The following is a 26,697-nucleotide window of genomic DNA, read 5'->3' as shown; positions in this document are numbered from 1 at the left end:
GTTAAAGGAAGAAGAAGAAGAAGAAGAAGAAGAAGAAGAAGAAGAAGAAGAAGAAGAAGAAGAAGAAGAAGAAGAATTAATTAAAAGAATTAAAAAGAATTAATTTCGAGCAATAAGCCGGATGAATAGGTGACCTAGAGCAGGTGTAAATCACACAGATGATGTAAGAGTTCCCAACAGCAACCTGGGGCTGCCTGCTCTGAGTGACGTCAGCGACTAAACAACAACAAAATAAATATCAGCTGGCAGTGCGCGTGAGGAGCGGGGAGAGGGCTCGCGTTCGTTTGCTATGGCTAATCAGGGTGGATGCGACAGCCCGGGTGCTTCAGAGGTGGAGCCGGTGGGCAAGAGCTCCGGCGAGACTTCTTCCAGACTACTCAACTCAGGTGGGAGAGAGATGGCGGAGAAAGAGGAACAGCAACCTTCCGGAGTCCGACACCCTGCAGGCAATTATTCGTCTCGAATATCAAAGCTGATTAACTGGAAAAGACCATTATGGACTTCCGCTTTCTTCGTAACTACAAATATAGCGTTTTGGTGAGACACATGACGCAGCGTATTTTCCTTATTCACATAGGCTTTTTTTTATTATATCACTTGAATGCAGAATGCATGCATGCAAATATCGCATATTCTCATTTAAGACATCATGATGTTGGAGTTTAAAAAAATGTTGCATTAATAAATATGGGTCAGTCTTTATTGTTTTCCAATGCACTACATTAAATCGAATTAAATCAGTAGGCCTAACAATATTTTTGCTTAAGGCATTCTCCCTGTTTGCAATGAACTTGGCTACAGTTGCATTGCTGTAAGTAGCCTACAGTGCCTGTATTTTAGGCCTCTCTTTTGTGCAATTGTTTCCTTTGCATAACAGAAATATTTGAAGACAAACTTTTAAAAATTTCAATTCAAAATTGCATTTGCATTTCCTTACATGTAGGCTACAAAAGCTGTCAATGTATACATTGCTTACATTAGATTTAAAGAAATGTTGTTTTGGAATGCGGATAAATAGTGTATTTGGGTTAACGTGACCGTGTAAGTAGTAATTTGTTGTTCCTTTTGGAATTAGTTTCACCTTCAAAGCACATGATTTTACATAAGAGACTTGTTAACAGAAATAATAGCATGAATGTGTACCATTGTTTAATGTTAGATTAACATTATAATTGTTTAATGTTAAAGGTATGATAACAAATATTAGATTTAGATAATCTAACAGCATTTATCTTTAAAAAAAACAAGCACTATGATAGTTAGATGTCTGTTGACTATAACAGTGCATGTGTTTATAGATAGGAAACCTGTTTCTGTGTATTTTTTCCATGCAGGTTTGTTTCCCTCAGTCCCTGTCGAGTGTTCAGCCTTATCTCCATGTGTGTAGCTCTCTTAGTGATGATACAGCTAATGAGAGATGTGGCCCTTTCCAGATCAAGAGGAGGTGTGGGTTTGTTTCATCCCATAATGCTCTAACGTGTCACTTTACTCATAAGAAAGAAAGCAAAATTTGACTGATGTTTTTTTTCCCTCTTTATAGGAGCTGCTCTATGGAAGAGTATGACAAGCAGGTAAATTTAGAGCATGCACCACTTAAATCATGCAGCTAAAGAACGAGTTTCAAATTCTGATCTAATATACATAACTGTTCAGAGTTTTTGAAAGAAGTCTCCTACACTCACCGTAGCTGCATTTATTTGGTCAAAAATACAGTAAAAACAGAAATATTGTGAAATATTATTAGCAGTTCAAATAGCTGTTTTCTCTTTTAATATATTTTAAAATAAAATTTAATATTGATCAATGTAAAGGCAAAGCTGAATTTTATGATCAATGTTGAAAACCATTATATTTATATTCTTCTGGAAACCCTGATACACATTTCCAGGATGTGTAATATGTACAGGATTTCTTTGAACAGAATGAAAAGAACAGGCTTTATTTTAAATTAATTGTGTAACATTATACATAACTTTTGATCAATTTAATGTGTCCTGAATATAAGTATTCATTTATTTTTTGGTAACACTTTACAATAAGGTTTAATTAGTTAACATTGGTTAACTAGATGAGTTAACATGATCTAATAATGAACTGTACCTCTACAGCATTAATTAATCTTTGTTAATTTTAACATTTACTAATACATTATTAATATCAAAAGTTGTATTGGTTCACATTAGTTAATGTTTTGTGGACTAAGATGAACAAACAATGAACAGCTGTATTTTTATTAACTAAATTACAAATGTTTTGATCATAGTTAGTTCATGTTAGTTAATATATTACAATAATGTTTCATTTGTTAACATTAGTTAAAGTGGTACCTCTTTTTTAAAAAAAATACTAACCCTAAAATTTTGAACCCAGTGTACATATTTTTAAATAAACGAATAACTTGCATCTGAAATGGCACAAATCCACAAATCGGAGTGCATGTATAAGGTGTTGTTTTTAAAAATGTCCCCTTCATCAGCTACAGTCCAGCCTGTAACCACTAGAGGGTGTCCTATGACTCTTATTGGCATTATTGATGACATACAGGAATCCATAAAGCCTGTCATGTGAGCTTAGAAATGTCAGTGATATCCAGCGCTGTTGTGTGATCAAGACTAATTAAGAAATCAAAAACAAAATACTCCTGACCCACTCAAAACGTAGCAACGCTCCACACTGGTGACCTTTTTCTAATACTATGAGTTAGTTTGAAGAGTGTCCAAGTCAACAAACATTATATAATCAATATTTTCATCAAATCTTTGCATATGAGAACATTGAAAAGTCAGCCTAAATTTGTTAAAGTATTGGATTAGTGGAAGGCTTGATGAATTTATCCAATACTGCTTATCATTGGCCTTCGGTTTTCCATTATTTTAATCCTGGTTGCGCCATGCTGTACTCTGACCGGACTTGCTCTGTCATTGTTTGCATGCTTATAGTGAAAACAAATGCAATGGCACCATTGTGCTCCAGCGGGTGAGATGCCAGTGCAGTAATCATCAGTGTGGTGTTTATGTGAGGCGGGCCTCATTAAAACCTCGAGTACTTGACCAACAGCTGCTGGATTGCCTCAGCTTGTTCATTTCTGCCGGCTGCTGTTGATTTGAGTCCTGTTTCAACAGTTGTCTTCGCCCGGATCTTCACACTGACCTCTTTACCCCCCCCAATAGCTATGGGATTAAAGCGCTTTATGTTGTGCTCTACTTTATGTATTTCTGTAAGAACTGATATGATCAATACGTCATGACAAAATGTTTTTCAATTACTTTAACTCATCAAAACAACTTAACCAATTACAAACTCACTAAGTTATGCATCTAGGCAAGATTTAAAAAAAAATGAAATGACTGATTATACTTATACTGATTATACATAAAAATAGAACTTTTTTTTTTAGAACAGTTTTCATAGACGTTAACATGACATTTAAAGTGTGATTATTTTAGTTTCACATTAAGAGCTTTAAGTCTGTTATTTTTGTCTTTTTATATTCCAACAGAAATTTTGTAATTTAGTTATTGTTGTTGTTGCTAATTTCACACAATTTGTCACTAATATTTGTCATCTTCAGCTTTGTTTATCTGTATTGTGACGTATGCTCTAGTGTGGGTTGTTTTGTCCAGTGGTAGCATGTCATGTTGTGAAACTTGAGTTTATGTTTCAGACTTTTTGCGTCCCTGTGCGGGGCAAGTTGAGTAGAATGACACAGCCATTTGTGCATCCAGGAGTGATGGTAATCCTTTCTTGCATTTCCTCACCATTCTTATTGGGAGGATATTGAAGTGTCCTAACCAATAAGCCAATCACATCACAGTATACTAAATAACAACGGGTGTGGTTAGAGACTCAGCCGCCCATTGGAGGAAGACTGAGTGACTGTTAGCTGACCAACTGACCAGTCACGTTGCTTTCATCACAGTCAAATGACCAAATAATAATAAGATAAATAAAGAAGTGATATAAATAATAAAAAAGACTGTTACTCTCTGTATAGGGAGACGGGGCAAGTTTACACACTTTACTCCACTGAATATTTCTCTGGGAATGTTAATTGTTGAATGTCAATTTCTGTACATAGATCTTGAAGTCTTACAAAAAAAGGTTTTGAACATATCCACCATTATTTACCAGGAATAATGGTACTGGCACATGCTGTGGGGTAAGCTGGACTGATGTAACACAGCCTATTTTAGACTTTTCAGGCAAAAAAAAAAAAAAAAGAGTGTGACCACCTGCCCCAAATGAATTTTTGTTGGAAAATATAAATAATTATTAAATTGTATAATTTTATACCAGTATATACTATTTACATAACATGTAGATCTATATTTTATTCATAAATAAGATTATCATAAATCAATGGGAAGAACATATATTTTTTGTGATGTCAAGAAGTAGCATTCCAGTAAAAATGATACCCATGTACCTATTTGGAGATCATTTTTCAGTGTCATTCAAAATACTCTTAGAGGGTCCCATTCTGTGAAGAGGGGGTATTAAGGGGGTATTATATGCAATGTTTGTACGTGTGTGTGTTCATGCCCCAGCGTTGTCTGTATGATGCCTGCTTGTGGAATGCTATGTGACTCTGGTATTTTTAGACCTGACTGGTTGAAATAGTGAAGCTCAGGCCTTGATCAACATAAACACTAGCTCATGTGGCTTCATGCGACACTTCATTTGTGACTCTGTCTGAACTTTGGAACTTATCACTGACACACTCACCTTCTGACTTACCTTCTGAAGGCTTTTCATGTTGAAACCTAGAGCTTTTGAGATGACTGCTGAAGACCATGGATCAGCATTGAGGTAAAATAAAAAACTGTATTGAAGAAACTGGTACAAACTAGACAGAGTGGTTGTTAACTTTGAATACTAAGCATTAGTGTTATGTGCGTTATACCTTAAAGTGGCTAGTCTTGAATATCTCTGATAACTTGTGTATAGCTTGTCTTTAAATTTTTTTTTATATTAATCAAGTAATACTTGTCTTTGAAGAACCTTGCTTTAATCTTACTTACATTGCACTTAGATGTGTCATGTTTTTTTGTGAGATGACCTGCTTCTGAATTTTTATAAACGTCAGTCATCATGTATCAGATGCATCAGGGGTCGTGCGGTCTCCATGGTGACCCTTGTTTGATTGTCATGTTGACAATCATGTTGATTGTCACAAGGACTGCAGAGGTATTGATATGTGCATGTATGCCATGGTACCTGTCAGTCATGTGTGATGAGGTTTAAGTGGACAGACCCACAGACAGGCTAATAGCATTGTTCAAATATTGCAATTGGCAATGCCTCGGTTTCTGCTGCCCTTATTTTACAAATTAAGAGACACTGAATTTAAACTGCCATTCCTCAGCTGTTTGTTTTGGGCTATTTTAGTGCCCTGTCACTGGGCCTGTTTGAGTGTCAGACAAGTAGCTTTCTGTGTTGTTTTAGCGATTAGCATGGGAGTCTAGTCCAGCGGTTAGGTTTTCAGAATCCAGAGTCACCTGTTGTTGGCATTTGGAGAGACATTAGAGGCTTTTCTACACATTTTCTTTGGTTTTAAAAGATTTAAGACTCGCTTGAGACAGCAAAATTTAACTTTTTTGGTTTTCTAATAATAATAGCCTATTTAGCAACATACTGCATGGCATGTTTGCCACTGGTAAATATGATTTCAAATAGTGTTAACTATCAAACACCACATGGCGTCAGTCAACAACCAGATTTCTCGAAAGATGTAACAAAAGATGTTATCTTATGAAATGTCTTTACACTTTTACAAGTGTCATGTGAGTATTAGACCTCATTGATCTCCAGCTCTGGTCTGGGTTGGGCAAGCCTGTGCTGCACTTTCTCTGGCACATTGGCTTGTATCTGCCACATGGTCGATGGTGAAATGCTAATGTGAGCTCTGTTGCCTCATAGTCACATGCACACCCTGTGCCCTGTTTAATAGGAAACCTCCGGTGGGGAAACATGTCTCTGCAATGTTGGAGGTGACAGGTTTATGACCTTATGGAGGAAACACAGCTAAAGCTCATCTGTAGGAGGCAGCATAATTGCTTGGGTTATAGCATATTTTAGCTAACATTTGGGGTCGATCAGTTTAAAAGTTTCAAAACATTTACCTACTCGAGGTGGCGTTGTTTGGTTTGTTTTGGTCATGGTAAATAGAGTGTCAGCTGTGAGGGGACAAGAGTAAGGGCACATAACCAGAGATAAAAGGCATTAAAGGGTAACTAAACCCCTGGTCAGAGCCTGACTCCACCCACTGGCAATATTTGAAAAATACTGGAAAAGTGGGCAGAGCCCAGCGGAGGGGGGCGTGCACCTGAGAAACATTTCTCTGTATGGAACCTGCCTACGTCACCTGCAACCGCTATGTCACGTACCACCGCAAACATCCAATAGGAAAATTCAACTGTAATAGCCACCGTTCAACCTGAAGAGGGCAGCACTCAGACGTTTTTAAACCATATATTGTAGAATTAAAACACTTTAAACCCAAATGTCAAAAAATTTACTGGAATCAATGAAGTGCATTTATGAAGCTCCATTCTTACAGATCTAAAAACTAAAAAAAAGTTGTTTTAGTGTTTAGTTACCCTTTAAAGGGGTCATCCGATGCAAAATTCACTTTTACATGGTTTTTGCATATAAATGTGTCTTTGGAGTGTGTGGACACAACCACCATTCAATGAAAAAAATCAATTCACTCCTTTTTTTTTTTAATCCTCAAAAAGCCTAAACACCCTCAGTAATCAAGTCGTTTGGATTTTCTGAGCAATATGATGTCATATTGCTCATGCTCCACCCACGACCGCTGACGGACTGTCCCGTATTAGCATATTTCCGCCCTCAGCGATTTGTATACTGTGCGCCAAGACACCCCCCATGGAAGAGAGCTAAAAGGATGTTGTTTTACACAACCATTGAGGAATTTTAACCAAAGTATGTTACAAACTAAAGATTCATACCAACCTGTGGAAAATGGGCATCCGATGACCCCTTTAACAGGCTGCCTGTTAATAGATGCTTATCTAGTGCCAAGAAATTCTCAGATGCCCCGTTCTAAAAGTCATACTAACTCATTGAAAGCCAAATGTTTGACCAAAGAAATATTCGCTAGACTTTTTACCAGATGTTATTATTAGCTTTAAAGAATTTAAACTAACTCACAGTATAGGCTACCTGTAAACTTTCTATATAACGTCAAATGTGATTTAATGTCATCAAAGAGTCTAACTTTGACCCCAGCGGACTCCAAGAATCATTGATGTGTAAATAGTTTTTATGTGATTAATGATATGTTTGTTAATGTAAGCTGTCAGTTAAGGACCCATAAATCCATTAATATGTAATCATATATTTTTTATAAAATCAGAATCTATGAATGGCAACATAAGGTGAACCCTCAAATACGCAAAGCATTTCAATGTGTATATAAATATATTTCTCTTATATATAAATCAGTTTTTTTCAGGTCGACTCCATTTCAGATAACTCATGAACTTTTGTAGGTAAAAGTGAGAAGAATCCTTTGGTACATGTCTGCAATCATCACTCAGACTGTGAAATATTTCACACATGCAGCGTTTCACTCTAATAGTGCTAGATTCTGTCTTCAAAAGCATACGCACTGAATAGCTAATGTAATCTGTTTATTAAAGACTCTGCTGATTTTGTAAAATTGAGACATGGACTGTGATCTAATCAATTTGGAAAAACTGTAGCTTATTTATGTCACCTTTATGTTCAGATTGTGCAGCATCACACACGACTAAGCCTTAAGGACTAAGGTTTAAATTAATCTTTATAATTATTATTTAATAATTTCCATATTCCAAATCATGGATTTAAACATTCTGTATAGGCATGTCATATTACATAGTTTCAGAGGTTGAGAGGCCACTATATATATATATATATATATATTTGTCTATATATGTTTAACAGAAATGCAGTGATAATGAAAATAAATGTTAATTGTCTAAATTAATTAATTAATTAATTAATTAATTAATTAAGTGCTTTTTCAGAAAGGGTCAGTCTTTACTTTTGGTTCAGCATTAATGATCATCTATGTCACTGGTCTTTTAATTGTAGCTGGGAGGTCATTGATTCTGTCCAGGAGGGCAAGTCTGGATCTGAATCTCCTTTCACAGACTTCTGGACAAGCCTCAAGCTGTTCATTGAGGAGACTTCCTCTTTTAAGCAGCAGAATCCAGGCAAGGTATGGATGGATTTGAGTAGATACGCATAACACATTCTTTTTTACACCCACATCAAGATTGTATAAATGTATAAGGACAACTGTATCTTGAGTATCATGTAACAAGTCTCAGTTTCTTCCACATTTTCCCCATTTTGCCTTAATTTCTTTATTTTGATGGTCTTAGTTACAGTGGTCTTATAGTAATTCGTATTAATAATTGAAATGAATCAGTATCAATACACAATAATATTTATATTTTTTTATACACACTCTGAAAAAATGTTTCAAAAGCTGTAACTGGGACATTACCCTTTAAAAAGGTTCTAATATGTACCATTTAGGTACTCTTGGTTACAACGGGTACCACCCCAGTGACAGTTTTTGTACCTGTTTTTCTGTTTTTGTACCTGTCATTTTTTTAAATAATACTTACATTTTTCAAAATATTCCATATAGTACAGCATGTCACATCATAGGTTATATTAACTTTCCATACATATTTCATGTCTATCCATTTGCAGTGAACTGAGACATTGTGAATTTGTGTGTCATTGCAGTTCTGTCTGCTGGTGTGCAGTATGTGTTCTTTTCTTGCAATACTTGGACGTTACATTCCAGGGGTTGTTATTTCATACATCTTAGGTAAGTGGTAAGTTAGAGCTGCCTTCATACACAAAAAAGACAACCAATAGTTTTTTGTCCTACCTTTTCATTTAAGTTTATGTTCAAGTGATTGTAACCATGCGTCATGGCTAAGTAGAGCAGTCCCTTTCCTGGATTTACCTCCAGCACACCCGAGGACATCCAACAGGCTGTTTGTCATGTGATAGTGGATTCCTAGTAATGTAACCAGGACGACATTCTCACTCAGTCTCTGATTTCTCTTTCTTCCTAGCAGTCAGCAGGTTCATAAACACTAGTAAGTGTGAAACCTACATTAATAGTTTGTACATCTGTTTACTGCAGTGCTGGGCATTTTTCTCTGGCCTTTGGTGTCGTCACATGAGTTTGGGATGTGGTTGGAACCAGTTCTGCAGAAACTGGACTTTGGAGTTGGCGAGTTTCTTCAGAAAATCAAGGAGAATCATGGTTAGTCTCAAATACATTCACACAAAAAATGTCCTAGATTTCTGAATTTTACATTATTTCCAGTAGAGCTCGTCACCACCAGCATATGCTTTCTCACAGGCATCTTAACTAGACTTTGTTTTATTAGAAAGGCTATAGCTCTGTTTCAAAACCTGAGACATGTAGGCGGCATTCTAACCTTCATGGAAACTGTTATTGTTAACTAAAATTAAAAGCTATTCAATTATTTAATTATTGTTCATTTAAATAAAGCTGAAATAAAATGTAAACATTAGATTAAAAAACTTGATGATAAGTTGATAATAAAATTGGTAATGTTTCCTTGGCAACTAACTGAAATAAAATAAGTTCTAATATCATTAATCATAGAACTGAAATAAAAACAAATTAAAGCTACAAACAAAAACCCAAATGACAAGATATTAATAAATACTATAATAGTATTTAAATAATACCAATATAACGCTGCATGGAAACCCATAAGTAACCGATTTCGATTTGGAGCATCTCCTTGCACCACATTTATAGCACTTGTTATAATTGAGTTCAATGGAGTTTGGCATTAGCATATTGCTAAGCTAACAGAGCGTTACACTTATAAACATATAAAACATTTTTTTTCAAATACACTGGAGTATTTATTGATTCTTTTCTATTTCAGTGAAATATTTATTTGAAATAGTGCTGTCAAATGTATAATTTATACAAATCAATATATATGTATACACACAAAAAAATATATATATAGTATATTTACAAACTTTTATGTCATACGTGTAAATCGTGATTAATAGATTGTCAGCACTAATTTAAGGTCATTTCCGAATTGCATTCTTCATATTACTTTCTTGCTCCAGAGAAAAGGATACTCCAGTCACAAGCCGAGAGAGAGAGCATTGAAGCAGATCTGTCCGCACTTTTCCCCAAGGTCAGTGCACTGTCACACCCATTCACACCTTATCATGCGCCACTGAAGACTCGGAGAGTTTCATGAAATGGCAATAATATAATATACATAGTTATGTACATTTCCTGTCTATGTGTGAGCTGATATTGAGAGATCTATTACAGATGGACTCCATTGTGTGCAAAGAGCTGTCTATATCAGACACAGAGGTCTCTGAAGTAACGTGGACAGACAACGGCACTTTCAACCTTTCAGAGGGAAATACACCTCAAACAGAGAACTCTGAGGGTAAGCTCCCTTATCTTTTACAGAAATGTATGAAGTAAGGAATAATTGACGAAGGGCCGTCAAATTATTAGAAAAATAATGCACACCCACGGTGGTGATGTTGCATGAAGCGTAGTGGCCGTTACACCTCGGGTGTGCATTATTTTTCAATAATTCAACGGCCTTGAGTAAATTATTCCGCTTAAACTACGGTTACTACACCTCAAAACATTGTTCAGATTATGTATTTCAAGACATTTGTCTTAAAATCCGGTCCGGAAGAAGGCTGTGTTGCCAAAATGTGTAGATCTACTTTTAACTGGTTTTAATGATTTAGCCCAGTTCATTAAAGGCTGTTTACTATACCACGTGAGTGCCTTGGAGTATTTCGTCTACATAATTTGATGTTTACCTCCAGTTCATCCAATGACCACCACTGGTTATATAAAGACACCTTAGTAGCACTCTCTGCTTCTGTTTTCTGAAAAAATAACACATTATATTTCAAAATATAATAAAATAAAGACAGTTATTTTGACTTATTAAATTAGTAATAAATTATTATTAATAAAATGTAAGCCAGACCTCTAGTTTAGAAAGTCATTCTTCATGTTATAGCTGGTCTTTAAGTATTATCTATTATACTGTTCTAATGAAATTATGTCTATAACAATTTCATAGAATTTTTAACTATTAACTATTTTAACTATCACATTTAACTATTATAGAGTTTTCGAACCATTGAATATTGGATATTAGACAAATTATGTTCCAGTGAATACATGCAAATTTCAATTTCAGCATTCAGTTTTTAAAAATGTGATTGTTTTCTATATCATTTATTTGCTGTCTTTCATACAGACTCAGACCCGCGAAGTGACGAGGAAGTCTTCGCTGGTGGACTACCAGAGTTTCCCTCCATGGACAATGGCTTGGTGACAAACGGAGAGGACGATGAAGACCTGAGCATTGGAATGCCCACCCCTCCAGCCCATCCCAGCAGGGTTGGGTCCACACAATCAGGGGAGGAACCTGTGGTCCAGGCCCTGGAGATTGTGCAGAGGCTGGCTGGAGACGTAATTACGGCAGCTGTCACCACGGCCATGCAGGAACGCCTGGAGGCGGCGGTAGCGCCTGCGCTGGTCCAGGCCCTGGAGGAGGAGTCAGACAGTGAGGCAGAGGACTTTGAGTTGTTGGACCAATCAGAGCTGGAACAGCTGGAAGGCGAGCTGGGGCTGGACCGGGCGAGCAGTGCAGATCCCTCTAAACCTAGCCATCCTTCTTCAGGCATACTGTCCAAACTACTGGGGCGCCACTGATTTTATTCAGAGGGGCGTCCGCTTCCCTCTGTGATGGGATGTGGGTGGGAGGATAAATGTTGGGTTTACAGGGCAAGGTCCAGAGTGATGAAGGTATTCCACTGTTTAACTTTGCTGGCGTGATTCAGTTGTTTTGCTTTAAGTCAATCTTTGGAAGGGTGGGGGAATTCGATAGTGGCTGGTTTTGGCGTAGCTCCATCCCAGTTGGTCATTTGAGGAAATTATTTTCACAATGTTTCCTGTCAACTTCCAACCCGCCAATGACCAGAGGGTTATGGACCAGAATAATGTCATTAGTTTAGCTGTTAAAAGGCTGGCAGAGGCAGGATACTCCATATTTTGCTGCCAAATATTTTTCTCTATTCAACTTAAAAAGCTTCATGGCCAAAAAGAAAGGGCCTCCCACTAGCTGACAATCAGGTCAGCCCTTAAATGACAGAAACACCTTGAGGTGAAGTACACATGTGGTGAATATGTATTTTATTTGAAATCTTTTGTTTTCTAATTTTCTTTTTTTATTGTATTTTTTTATGAAGGATTTTTGAAAAGCAGGTGGTTTTAGTGTAATCCTTTGCATGGATAGTCATGTTTGTTTCGATTTGCACCTTTTTTTAGAGTGAACCAACTAGGCACTAGAGCACATAGTCATCAAAGTTGAACAGATTATGTTTTATATTCATATAAATATTCATCAAATAGTGCTTAAAGAGATGGTTTACCTAAAAATTTATATTCTGTCATCAGTGGTGTTTAATATTGTTTTGGCCCCCATTGACTTTCATTTTATAGATAAAATTAATTGAAAAATTCTTCAAAATATCTTCTTTTGTGTTCCACAAAAACTCATACAGGTTTGGAATGACATCAGGGTGAGTAAATAAGGATAATTTTTGGGTGAACTGTCTCTTTAATATACACAAGAACCTTAACATTAATTTTCAGTCAAAAGTAACATGGAACATGTATTTAATTCCTAAGAACAATTTAGAGAGAAGACAATTGCAGTTTTAGTCAATCATATAAATCAAATAGTCTCTTTGAGGATCATTATTTGCTTTCTGTGAAAAGAAAGTTGTCTTTTGTCAATTGACCCATTATTCATAATTGCCTTTTCATCAATTTAAGTACAGAGCAGAGGCACATATAACCAAGACTGTTTCTGTTCACAGTGTGGTGCTTGGTGTGTATCTAAACTTAGTGTGTTTAACAAACTACTGATGTATTATGAATTTTGTTTTGAGATGTATCAACCGCTTCCTACAATAACGTAGCTGACTATGAATTTCTAGCCACTCACTATGACTGCTATCCAAAAATGACTCTAATCAGGTGTCAGTATTTTAATTTTTTTAAATTTAAATATATTATTTATTCCTTTATATCTCTTCTAGATAGCTGCCAAGCATATATGATCGCCTCATATGCCTGTGCAAGTCTGTCTGTCAGAGCGGAAGAGAATAATCTCAAAATAGATATAAACAATCTCAAGAATGTAATTAAAACCGTATGATTCAAAGATAGTGGTTTCTCTCTTTTTTCTGAATGAGGTGGAGTGAAAAATATCTCAAGTGACTTAGAAAATACATATACTATGGGGTGCGAATTTCACATAAAAAATCTGGGACTTTCCCCCTTCACATGTATATTTTTGGAAAAACTATAATTATATTAATTAAATTACAATAATAAACACTAATGAGCTCAGACATTTGTACCTCAGTGTATAGGTTATTGTCACCAAATGCATGATTAACCAGATAATAAATGTATTCTCTCTGGTATTTTCACTGTTTGCAGGTTTACCAGGTAAAGGGGAGGCACGGTCCTCCTCATAAATCTGACACCAGGTGATTTACTCATACTCCACCTGTAAAGCATGCCATCCATACATCACCCTTTCCTCAAGTCGGCAGTACAAAATAAAGTAATGGTTCAATGATTTATGCTTGGTAACTAACATAACTATGTGGGTCTTTATAATGAGCTGTATATGCTACAAACAGCACAAAATTAAAGCATTTCATGATTAAAGTAGATAAAAAGAACCACACCAATGATTTCAATTGCATTCATGATTTAGAGTACACTAACACAGTGTGTGACTAAATGCAATATGAGTGACTGTATAGGTTATAACTAAACATACTGAAACGATTAAAAAGAACCTCTTCCATAATTTTGCGTCTGGTGGTCCTTTAAAGGTTCAGGCCCGGCAGGAGATGTTTTTACTACCTCTGCATTTCTTTATGAAGTGAGTAGCTTAATGTGGTGTGATTTGTGACTTAGGGCCAAAATAATAATCAAACAAGCCACAAAAAGTCCCTACACACATATTAATTTATTCTGAATGTGAGAAAGAGAAACATAGCAAAATACTGACTGCACAGACAGCCCTACTTTTCTTATCACAATATCTATATCAATACAGATATGTTGCACAAACAGATTATTTTAATCAATTTAAATCGACAAATATAGCAGGATTCAATGAAATTTCCACAAGTGGTTTACAATATGAAATTATTGAATTCTTTTGAGAAAGGCCTTTAGTTTTGACTAATAGTACTATCTAATGCAATGACATTGTGCATTTTTAGGAGTGACTTGTGTAGCTAAATGCTTTTGGGAGCCATTATGTGTGAAAGGAAAGGAATAGTGCTCTAGCCTTTAAGGCAAATAGGTGAGTTACCAGGAAGAAGTGAAAACTGGCTTGTCTCAAGTCTTGTAAAACTCTACAGAGACATGCAGGCGAACTGGGGGAAAAAGAAATAAAAAAACAACTCCTCAGAGTTCTATCACCTTGACCTAACTTGCATGCCACACTCATCCTGTCAGAAAACGTATTTCACTAATGTTTGTGAAATTGGGCTAGTAGATGATTTGAAGTTCAATATTTTCGGTAGATATTGTAAGATAATGACAGCAAAGGGCAGGTTTTTTTTTGTTATCTAAGTGATTTTAAAGTCTTCTCTGGCGCCAGCTGTTCGAAAATTCTGAACGAACGTCACATTCTTCTACATGTTGTACGTTGAAATTATGAGCCCATATCATGTTTGTGTGCTCAGCTGCTTCCAGGTTGGATTGCAGGTTTATGTGCTATGTAAAACACCTGTTTGCAGCAAGCCTGATGTTTAATTATATATGTGTGTAACTGGACGTGCTGATCCGGCTGTCCCTTCATCATGATAAATGGATCTTAGTGGACACCATTCAACATTCAATCGCATACAGTATTATACAGAGTTGTCATTTCTGAGTCAGAAGCAGCCATACATACAGTCGCTCCAACTATACATTTTTGTGCTGTATTGAAAGAATCACCTGAAGAAATTATATTTGACAGGCAATCATTCTGATCTATGATGTTCTGGTCATAAAAAGCAGTAATCTCTGATATTTTATAGCTTTCTTTAACCTTTTGGCCTTCAGTTGCCATTGGTTTCTTATGACAGTGGTCAACACTTTCTGCTTTTCCTGTGGAATCTTTAGTGAGTGTGAAGAAACTGCCAGATAACACCTTCAAAAAGCAGCTGACAGAAATCCGCTTGTTGGGGAGAGTTTTTTTTTTAAACAGCAATGGTCTGGTTTTTAATAGCTTACATTACACAGTTTCTTCACCAGGAATATCTAGACATTATAGTCTTCATTCCACTTGAATGAGGAAGATGATACAGGTGTTTTAACAATATTGTATACAAAAAATGGTGTGCTGACTTTGTCAAAGTTTTATAGTGACAAAATTACTAATGTGACAAACATGTCTTATAATCGATTCTCATTATAATGCACTACAAAATGAAACAAATCACATAAAAACAATTAAGTAGAATCTGCATATTCTGCTGATTTCTGGTCCACAAAATGTATTTTTGTTGTTGTAACATTGTAGTAACAGGTTAGTCATATTAAATAATATTTTTGCAAAGAACAAAACTAATTTAAATGTTACCACACAAAAGATAAACTGATCTATGTTAAATTATCTACATGAACTTTATGTATATGGCAGAATGGGAAAAAAATGTAATCTCTCTCTTTTTTTTTTTTTTTACATGTCTGCCTCTGATAAATGTGGCACCTCATTCAACAATCAGTAAAAAAGGAATATCTTTGATTATTTCTGCATCCCTCCAGCTCTTTCTTCCAAGCTGGATGTTGCTGTTTTTCATCCTAATTACAGGGCTCTCATTGGTCAATGAGCTGATTTTGCAAGAGCCAATCCCAATAAGGCTAACAGCAAGCTCCTGACATATGACATGCCCTTTTGTTCTTAATGATCATGGAGCTCCTTAAAAGCGTTGCCATCCACCACAGAGGGTTTGAAGGGGAGTGCAGGGGTTTGTGTGAAGAGCTCAGTCCGCCCTTTCAGAGCCCACCAGCAACTTATGAGTATTTTAAAACATTTTTTCTGGAACAGGTAAGTGCTTTTGACAAGTTCCTTTTTGTCTGATAGTGAGAGTTTCCAAAATACTCTTAAGATTTTGGAAATTAATATTATTAAGATTTTAATAAGACCACTGAAATTACATTTTACTAGTAAGAGATGTTTTGCTGGAGTATTGTCATATCTGTTTTATTATTAAATATGTGTTGTATTAATATAAAGATTTATATTTCAAATAATTATATCTGGTCATAAATAAATCATGCATGGTTTAAAAGTTAAAATAGTTAAAAGTTCAATATCATTTAAGAATAAACTTCAGGGACTAAATCATTTAAGAATGTCCCGGAAATGGTGCACTCTCTCAAGTGATAATTGTTGTTTTCAGGACTCAATAATCAAGAAAAATGGCCAGACTTACGCTATCTGTAATGATCCGTGGAATGGCTCTTGCAACTGTCTTTATGTCAGGTGAGAATCAATTTTGATCAAAATAAAATATTCTGTTATCCTTAATATTTTGCACAATTCAATTTCAGCTCACGTCTCACATAATAATGTCAAAACGTAAATCACTGTAGCATTAGAAAGCATGAACTGAATGAATTAGAAAGCTCTGAAACAAACACATTAGGTTACTGTAACTGCAGAAACTTCAAAGTATTTTACAAACATGATTTCTAAGAAAACAAATGAGCATTGTGTATTGTTACTCTTTTTGTAAACACTTTTATGAAAACAAACAGTTTCCATAGAGGAAATGGCCGGCCTTGCAATTATCAGCCAACTGTACGTTTTTCCATGAGCTATAAACATCTAAAGAGACCAACTGGAGGTGCAGAAATATGCCACAAATAATGTTGCACGTACAGAACATTTTACATCCTTCATTTTATTTTACAGCAGTGGTAATTATAGCAGCAGCCTCTGGGCTGGATCCCCGATCTCTTTGTAGTTTAACAGGTACACTTGCAGGGGGTCCCGGAAGTTTAAGCCCCATTTTAAAGCACTTAGTGCTCTCAGAGAGCCAAGACAGCGCAGTAATCACTAGAATAAGACAAATCCTTCACTGACGGGAAAAGTTCCTGCTGTGCACCTGCAGGAGCATATTAGTCAGTTCTCCGTTGGCATTTTCCTTATTTTCAGAAGGGTGACATTTGTTTCATAACAGTTCAATTCTGTTTTTTCTTTCCTTTTGCAATGTGTGACAGACTTTCTGAATGCTGGTCCTGTGGGGCGCAATAATGACGGTGAGTTTTTTTTATTTATCTGCTGTGTTCTAAATGGCAGTTATATCAATACTCTAATGTGAGATAAAGCCATTAAACATGAATCATTAAGTTTGCAAACTTAAATATGCAGTGGCTCATTGTTGCATATATAGCTTCTCTTCATCCTGGCTCTAAAATAGAACATCCTTCTTCTAAATATTTAATTTTAATTTATACACTTATAAATGTTAACACGTCATGGGTACATCATGTGATACACTGGCAAAGCAAAGAATTCTTAATATTGCAATAAAATCACCACAATGAATTTTCCTCTCTTTCACATTAATACTTCTCATCCTGTACACTGCGTGTCAAAAGGTTTTTCTGCTCATTATTTATTATCAATATTTTCATATTTTAAATTAATAGTGAAGTAATCAAAACTATAAAATAACAAAAATGGAATTATGGGAATTATGTCCAGACATATGTCTGTATATACATGTGTCTTAAATATATGAATCTAAACTATCTTATATGCAAGATATAATATTCTCTATAGCATAATACTCTTATTTTATAAAATACACTAACGTTAAAAATTTTGGAGTCAGTACAATTTTTTAAAGAAATTAATATTTTTACTAAGCAAGGACACATTAAATTAATCATCAGATATTTCAGTAAACATTTCAGTTTTTATTTTAAATAAATGCTAAACTTTGAAGAACTCTGAAAAAACAGTGTGACGTCAGCCACAAAAATATTAATCAGAATATAACTACAATAATAATAAGAAAGGATTTTTTAGCACCAAATAAGCATATTAAAATTATTTCTGAAGGATCATGTGAGACTTAAGACTGAAGTAATGATGCTGAAAAAATTTGATTAAAATAGAAAATAACAAAATATAGCCTAAACGTTTTTACTGTATATTTATAGACTTTCAAAAACATTAAAATATCTTACTAACCCCAAACTTTTGAATGGTAGTGTATGAAGAAATATGTTTGTTGGTGCAATTTCTATTTAAATTCTGTGTTTAAGCCTTTAATGTTAAAGTGTTTAAGACTTTAGATAAACATGTTTTAAAACCATGAGAACAAGTACATTTAGTCAACTTTTAACTGGTAGTTTAAGTTTATATCATGCCATTATTTAAATCCAACATCAGTTTTGCCTAGAAATAAAGCACCCGTAAAAAGTATAATCTATTATTCAAAATAGGTATACATAGGCCTACATAAAAACCCCTTTCATTTACAAAAGAACTTCACAACACACAAAAAACAAAAAAACATTATATTGAGATATCTATATGTTGAAACTTGTTTTTGTCATGTGCTGGTTCAATTATAGAGAGCGTTTCTGAGGTGAAGACAGACAGCATGTCATCACTGAAGAAGCTGGTCCGCAACAGGAGGAATGTTGCCTATTACAGAAGCCTGCCTGATTTCTGGGGCTGGTATAAATACTTCATGGAGACCAACAACCAGGAGGGAGTGAGTAACAAAAGCAGAGATTATCAGTCATGGTCACAGTCCTTTTTGAGACTTTATGGAATATATTTCTGTTAAATATGTTAACTTTCATGAGAAATATTTTCAGAAAATTGCAACAAGTCAATAAGCCCAATCTTGTTTCTGTGTGATTACATCTAAAGGTAGAGGACATGGATCGCATGTACCTAGTTTACCTGCAAAACAAACACAGAGTAGAAGAGGGCCGCTCTTACAACCATTACCTCACGCACCTGAGCGAAATTTACAAAGCCTGTGCCAACTCCGACGACCCAGACTGCATTGCAGAATCCACCAGCAAACCCAAAGCCAAGATTGTCATGCCTGTTCCAGTGAGGCAAGCTTCTGTGACGGTGTGCAACCCTTATCTCGACCCATACTGCCTCTATGCTGTTAGACCAAAAGCTGCAGAAGAAGAGCCTTCACACGCTCCAGCGAAGGTCCCTGCTCCGATTCTGTCCCATCTACTCCCTCTGCCTCTGAAAACCCCACCGGCTCACTACTACTACGCTCCGGTCCTGGAGCCTTTCCTGCCGGCTGAGCAAAGAGAAGAGCTGTTGCGTATCTGCAACCCTTCGGACACTGAGTGTCTGCAGTACCACCTGCGTGCTGCTTATGGCTACCGGCCCTCGATCGGCTCTCTGCCCTCGTACGCTCACCTTGGATGTGATCCTACCAAAGATCCTTATTGCCAGCCCAAGCTGGTGGCCAGATCAGCCTCAGGTTTGTATCACCTGTACCCCTCCTGTAACCCCGCCACTGACCCCCTTTGCGTCACCAATGTAGTTGCACCTGTAGCCCAAACTGCAGAGAATTCAGAAACCCCAAAAGAGAAGTTTTGCAATCCTTTGTTTGAAGAGGGCTGCAACCCCCTTACAGCTGCCAAGCTAACTGGACTCAATAAGCCCGCCTTGGAGTACGCTCCAAGAGATGAGCCTGCGCCTCTCAATCTGGCCTGCGACCCTCGCTACGATCCATATTGTCTGATGGGTGGAGCCGCTGCTCTTAGGAAACCCCCTCCAGTTCTCCCAGAGTTCCAGACCCGTCACCATCTGGGCGTCCGAGGGAAGACCAAGGAAGGTTATGACTGTTACATGTTCTACGATAAGGACTGCACCCCGGTGGACAACCAGGACCCGAGGGCCAGTGCTGCCAGTTCTAAACCATTTTGCCACCCGTACGACCCCAACTGTGGGAGGTTTGTCGCTCATCCGTCCACTCAAGCAGAGGCAGCAAAGACGGTCAAAGATGGCATCATTGAGCCCCATCCGGACTGTGACCCAGAAATCGATTACAACTGCCGCCTGCGCAGGGCAGAATCCACAGGTAACGAACACAGAGATGAGCCGGCCCAGCAAGAACAAGGTCACGGCAACCCTCTCCCTGAACATGTGGCTCCTGAGTATCCAGTTCCACGATTTGAGGACTTCCTGAGAGGATATATGGGTGGCTACAAGAAATGAGAAGAAAAAATGGAGCAGAACTTACAAATTAAATCATGCTTATACAAATTTAACACAAGTTTAGGTCTATGCAAAAGAAGAAATTCAGATTCACTCAAGAATAATTTTTGCATTGATGTTTTAGAAACTATAGATTAACATTACATTTTTTTCTGAAATGTCATGCTAGGAAACAAATCAATAGATTTGAGGATTTTGTTATTGATAATAGTATGTATTTATGTATTAAATAGTGTAGAATTAGGGTATGTGAATATGACTTAAATTGATACGTAAATCTGTATGTTACACTTTCTTTAGTTTTGTTATCAGATCCCTTATATATATGTAATGTAGATTCAACCACTTTGATGAAAACAATGTCTTTCTCCTCAGCATTGTATGCTTCATTATTTCAATAAAAAAAAATTACTTGAAATAAAACATTGTTTTTTTAATTCTTCTTGGAGTATGCATTAAAAGCATACTGTAACATCAGTATACGGCTACATATAGAAACCTATGCATTCAAAAATGTGCTTTTTAAAAAATTAGATACTAAGTTCACGTTACACACTGTGTGATTTATATAAAAGTCACAACACCTGATATGATATATTGGTACATCTCTTATGACAAAAATGAAAGTATTGAATTGTTAATGCTATTTGAAATATGCACCTGCAGAGTCAACACCTGAAAGATAATGTGTTATGCAATGTCAGGCTTTAAAAAGGGAGCAAGAAAACAGATGAAAGAGCTCAACTTGAAAAAAAAAAACTCCTGAGGGTAAAGAAGTAAGTCATTCACAATATAAACTTGCATGCCAAGTTACATAAGTAAAAAAAAAATTGCGCTTCAATATATAGGCCTGCTGTAGACAGTAAAAAAATGTCTTTGTGGAATAGAAGTTGAATTAATTGTAAAACCATGATTTAAATCACCCACAGCATTTGGGCAAAAGATCCCTCAGGCAAATGAAAAGTGAGTGCACTTGATGACTATTTTAAAAGAGCTTGGCATGCCAGCACAGTAACATTAATGACTACTCACACAGACAGTGAACATGTTGAAATATGCACAAACTGCAAATGCACTGCAAATATGCCACTCTTAGAAGGTCCCTCAGTGGGCAAATCTACATTACATAAAAAGGGAACTAATGAAGCACACAAAACATAAAAATACCCTGGACGCATGACAGACTTTATTGACACAATTCAATCTGACAGGCAACTTGTGTAAAAGTACTAGAAATCAGTGAGGATATATTACCCATGATGAAGACTCAGCAGCATTGCATGTTCATACCACTGGCACGTCTGTTGTGGTTCTTTCCTTACTGTCTAATTGGCCTTAGGTGGGCATTGAGAGGGGATTAAGTAAAGGCTATGAGACTTTGAACTGTTGCTTAATGCCTCAGTCAGCATGAGTCCGGTTTGTGCTGACTGCACCTCTCCATGGCCTGCATACCTGCGGGACCAGCTGAATGTCATTAAGTGGATGGGAAAGAGCCCTGAATGATAATGAGGGTAAATATGTCCTCTGCATAAGCAAACAGAAATTAGCAGTGTACTTCTGTGTGCTGTATTCAGAAGTGCTGCAGAGTTTCTCATTTTAATGTGGTCAGTGAGTGAGTTTGTGTTTGAAACACTGTATTCTTGAAAGTGACAGATCTGGCCTTGAACAGAGATTTTGATTATTTTGATGGCACTTCTGCAAAGTGAAATGTGGCCATTGGAAAATGTATGAATGCATATGAATGTATTTTGTAAACATTCACACACAGTCTGTATGTCAGTGGTGTTGTAAATATATATATTTATACAAAAATATATGAGCTTGTAAAATAAAGCACTGACATGTATTGCTGTTTGGTGCTGGTACACATATGACAAATAAAGTTTGACTTTGACTGATGTTTAGCCCTAAAGGAGCTGCGTCTGACAACGATTTTCAAACCAGATGTTACATGCAACTTAAAATCACACGAAAGTCATATATCCACCTAAAACTGTCCATTTTAAGTTGGCTCATGTACTGAAGGTGACCTTTTGCCAAAATGAGAGATGCCCCAGTTATATGTAGCCTACAGTTTTAACTACGTTAATCTCTCTGGGTGACATACTTACAGTACAGAACACTGTTGACAGTTTCTTTGTACTGAGCTTCAAATGAAAAAGTGTCTGTGCAATGCAGGCAAACCTGCTGGGGGGAAAAAAGCATAAATACCAAAGACTTCAATATATTTAAACATTTATAAATGTATTTAAAATCGCTAAAATGTATTTATGGCTAAATTGATAAAGTTGAATTTTAGTGTGATCAAACCTTGTGCTCACAGAGGAGGGAGAAGAAGAGAAGATTGTCAGCAGTGTTTTGCATAAGATATACACCACGTCCAACCTCATACAGGCTCTGAATCATGTGATGAAATGTCGCAAAGGCTTGACAACCAATGAGGGACATTTTCAACTGTTCGCTCAGATGGAGTTGTCTGGTATGCTTCAGATTATTCTCAAAGATTTAATTCAAGATAGTTGTAGTTTTGTTGCTCCTCTAGAATAGCCCTAGGCTATATAAGTTTGACAGTCACACAACCTACAAAACTACAGGTCATTCTCAAAAAATTATTATATTGTGATAAAGTTAATTATTTTCCATAATGTAATGATAAAAATTTAACTTTCATATATTTTAGATTCATTGCACACCAACTGAAATATTTCAGGTCTCTTCTGCTTCTCTGTAGCCCAGGTCAGGCACTTCTGCCGCTGTTTGTAGTTCAAAAGTGGCTTGACCTGGGGAATGCGGCACCTGTAGCACATTTCCTGCACACTCCTGTGCACGGTGGCTCTGGATGTTTCTACTCCAGACTCAGTCCACTGCTTCCGCAGGTCCCCCAAGGTCTGGAATCGGTCCTTCTCCACAATCTTCCTCAGGTTCCGGTCACCTCTTCTCGTTGTGCAGAGTTTTTTGCCACACTTTTTCCTTCCCACAGACTTCCCACTGAAGTGCCTTGATACAGCACTCTGGGAACAGCCTATTTGTTCAGAAATTTCTGTCTGTGTCTTACCCTCTTGCTTGAGGGTGTCAATGATGGCCTTCTGGACAGCAGTCAGGTCGGCAGTCTTACCCATGATTGCGGTTTTGAGTAATAAAACAGGCTGGGAGTTTTTAAAAGCCTCAGGAATCTTTTGCAGGTGTTTAGAGTTAATTAGTTGATTCAGATGATTAGGTTAATAGCTCGTTTAGAGACCCTTTTCATGATATGCTAATTTTTTGAGATAGGAATTTGGGGTTTTCATGAGCTGTATGCCAAAATCATCAGTATTAAAACAATAAAAGACCTGAAATATTTCAGTTGGTGTGCAATGAATCTAAAATATATGAAAGTTTAATTCTTATCATTACATTATGGAAAATAATGAACTTTATCACAATAATCTAATTTTTTGAGAAGGACCTGTACATCCTGATTTTCTGAATTCCTAAATTTAATTTCTTACTGGGACTAGTAGAACAGTAAATGATCAATTTAAATTAGCTTTAAACTATGCACTTATATTATGCATTTAAAAAATGGGGAATGTTATGAAAATATGCATTCCAATGAGATATTAGTTTACATATTGTGATGTTTTGAACTATGCATTTGTGACCCTGTGGGCACTCATGAAGTGTTTTCACACTGATGAAGTGTAAAGCCCCGGACACACGAAGCCGACATCAAAAACTAGCTGCGCTTGAACCCACCAAAAGAAATAAAGGCGACCGCGTCAACTAGGACGTGCGCTCTGTACGTGTAAGGCTAAATATCAGCAAGTAGCCAAGGCTATCAAGAGTCTATTTTCGTCATTTAAAAAGGGAAAACGAAACTAGGACTGCAGATATACCAACCGTAAACAAATCTGTGATTGCTTACCATTTTTAATAATCAGTCACTTTCTTCATAACAATCAGCTTATGCTATTATGAAAATATTTGTGCATTCAAATGGTCAGAGGAAAGATGAGGTAAAATTATAACATTCTTCTGTACCGTCTTGACTTCTTTGCTCGCTTTCGCTTTTATTCTCGTGCACTGACTTGTTTGCTAAGCTGAAGCCCAATAAGAGTTATCTCTCTTAGCCTACCGACGGCCCGACTGCGATTTCTACATGCAAAATCGGCCCCCCCAAAACACCTGTCGGCGTCCAAGAAAACTGTGTGGAACACGACCGACCGTCGGCTTGGTGTGGCCCGGCCGTGGACTACGGATCAGAGCTGTCATTTTTGTGTCATAAATATTTTTTTTTACCCCAGTGTCCACCACATTTCGAATAATGGGCCTATATTGCGTTTGATAGATGGAAATGAGATTTTTAACATTGTTGTCCTGCTAAGATGAAGTACTCGAGTCCGGTCTCGGAGTCGAGTCCGGTCTCGAGACCGATTTCTGCTTTCTCGGGACTCGTCTCGGACTTGTTCCTTCAAAGACTCGGTCTTGACTCGGACTCGGCATAGGTGGTCTCGTCCCCATCACTAGTTATGGGGAATACAGTTTTAAAAGATACTGAATTCGAGTGTATTGTCAAAATATTTAAAATTGGGAAATATTGGAAAATGTTATAAAGTAGCTAAGCCTACTAATTTAGAGATGCCACTAGAAAATTTTTATTTGCTCTGCATGTCCTAACTATGATTAAAAAAGTAAGGGTGAGCTTAATAGGTTGATGACAGAGCAGCACTGTTGAAGCATTTTAGAAAAATATGCAGAAGATGATGCATGTGGTAGGGATTTTTTTAATGATAGTAAAAGCATAGTCCATATTAAGACGTTAAGACTGGTCCTCTAAACAATTACCAATCTAGCTTAGTCTGTAGGCCTAACTGTTGATTATTAACTGGGGTGATATTAAATCATGAATATCAAAACTGACATGTCGAGACAAAATCTCGACTCGGACTCGCCTCCTCAAAAACTCGGTCTTGACTCGGACTCGACTGTATTTGAAAAACAATGGACTCAGTCTCGACTCGGACTCGACCCCTCAAAGACTCGGTCTTGACTCAGACTCGACTGTATTTGAAAACCAACGGACTCGGTCTCGACTCGGACTATACCCTTCAAAGACTCGGTCTTGACTCGGACTCGGCATTGGCGGTCTCGTCCCCATCACTACTGCTAAGGCTAATTTAATCAATTAGCATGATTAATTAGCATTAAGTGACCTAAATATACACAATTAAATAATATTTTATAACATTTACCTTGATTTCACTTCACGCTCTTCCGATAGGCCTACTGTTGAGTCTTTGGTAGGCTGTAAAAAACATTGCTGCCTTAAATTTTCAAGTACAATTTCAACTTAAATTAAATGAAACTGACTTTAAAAAATTAGTTGAATCTACTAGTAGCCTACACTAACTTTTGAAAAAAACTTTATTTGCAAAATTCTTTGGTCAAATTAGCCTGAGATAGATAAATGTTTATTTTATTTCACTCTTTGTTTTGATCATTATAGTTTTAAACATGCAATTATTCATATTTTTATGATGGATTTACATTTAACATTAAAGGTGCAGCATGTAATATTGACAGCTAGTGGTTGAAATCGGTACTGCAGTCCAAATTCAAAATATTGGACAGGGTTGTTTTACCGACTCCTCCTCCTCCTCCGACTTTGCGATCTCTGACCTAGTTTGTTTACTGGCTTCCGTGAGTACTATAGGGGTGTGATGAGATCTCATGCCACAAGATCTCGCGAGACTGAAATATGACGAGATTTCCCGTCGAGTGAAAAGCTGTCTCGCGATATCGCCATGACTGAGCGTGAGGGTGAGATTACCATAGAATATTCCACCGCTACACTCATATTCACCTAAACTATTGTTTTGCTGTTTTAAAACAATTATAAACTAATGTAAAAGTCTGCTCTGCTTATCCAGCCCGAGTTGCCGTTGCAATCAGTGCAGCACGAATCACAGTTCACTGATCGCGTGACGATGGCCACGATGGTTCACTGATGACGATGGATTCGTTGCGCAACACTAGACCTCTGATAAATGTCTTATCTTGTAGAATGCACGGTGCTCCCTATACACAGAGTACGCGCGATCATGAATTTGAAAGTAAAACAATCTCTCTGATGTGCATTGCGCACTATGGTCTCTGTTTGCACTTCGAATATTGAGAGAGTACTGTAATGTCTTAAGGACAAGGGAGCCTCTGTTTCTGAACTTATAATCGGAACGCAAGAACAACTGTAGAGACAAACGCACCAGCCTCGTTTCTCTCTACCGGCCTTTTCCGAACTCACCGCTTAACCCTATAACTGCCGGTGCATAATAAAAAACAGCAA

At 36.8% G+C, this 26,697-nt stretch overlaps 2 protein-coding genes across 3 annotated transcripts; both read left to right on the top strand.

The window, feature by feature from the left end:
• The first annotated feature begins 18 nt into the window (after positions 1-18).
• retreg1 (reticulophagy regulator 1) lies at positions 19-13,967 on the top strand. 2 transcript variants are annotated; one of them, XM_077230453.1, is made up of 10 exons: positions 40-537; positions 1,335-1,444; positions 1,541-1,571; positions 4,747-4,809; positions 8,101-8,227; positions 8,767-8,851; positions 9,176-9,298; positions 10,156-10,226; positions 10,370-10,493; positions 11,334-13,967. In XM_077230453.1, the coding sequence occupies exons 1-10, from the start codon at positions 290-292 to the stop codon at positions 11,789-11,791; spliced, it is 1,440 nt and encodes a 479-aa protein (XP_077086568.1). In that variant the 5' UTR covers positions 40-289; the 3' UTR covers positions 11,792-13,967. The 2 variants fall into 2 exon arrangements, with proteins under 2 accessions (XP_077086569.1, XP_077086568.1); XM_077230454.1 differs by lacking the exon at positions 4,747-4,809 and having other exon boundaries at positions 19-537.
• A 2,110-nt stretch (positions 13,968-16,077) lies between these two features.
• and2 (actinodin2) lies at positions 16,078-20,463 on the top strand. Its single transcript, XM_077231123.1, has 5 exons — positions 16,078-16,208; positions 16,564-16,646; positions 17,387-17,425; positions 18,752-18,894; positions 19,056-20,463. The coding sequence occupies exons 2-5, from the start codon at positions 16,583-16,585 to the stop codon at positions 20,373-20,375; spliced, it is 1,566 nt and encodes a 521-aa protein (XP_077087238.1). The 5' UTR covers positions 16,078-16,208; positions 16,564-16,582; the 3' UTR covers positions 20,376-20,463.
• The last annotated feature ends 6,234 nt before the right edge of the window (positions 20,464-26,697 follow it).

This window comes from Siphateles boraxobius, unplaced genomic scaffold, assembly GCF_051911475.1.
Source record: "Siphateles boraxobius isolate OS27281-9 unplaced genomic scaffold, OSU_SipBor_1 1, whole genome shotgun sequence".
In the NCBI taxonomy this organism is placed as follows: domain Eukaryota; kingdom Metazoa; phylum Chordata; class Actinopteri; order Cypriniformes; family Leuciscidae; genus Siphateles; species Siphateles boraxobius.
This window is presented reverse-complemented; position numbering and strand designations above follow the sequence as displayed.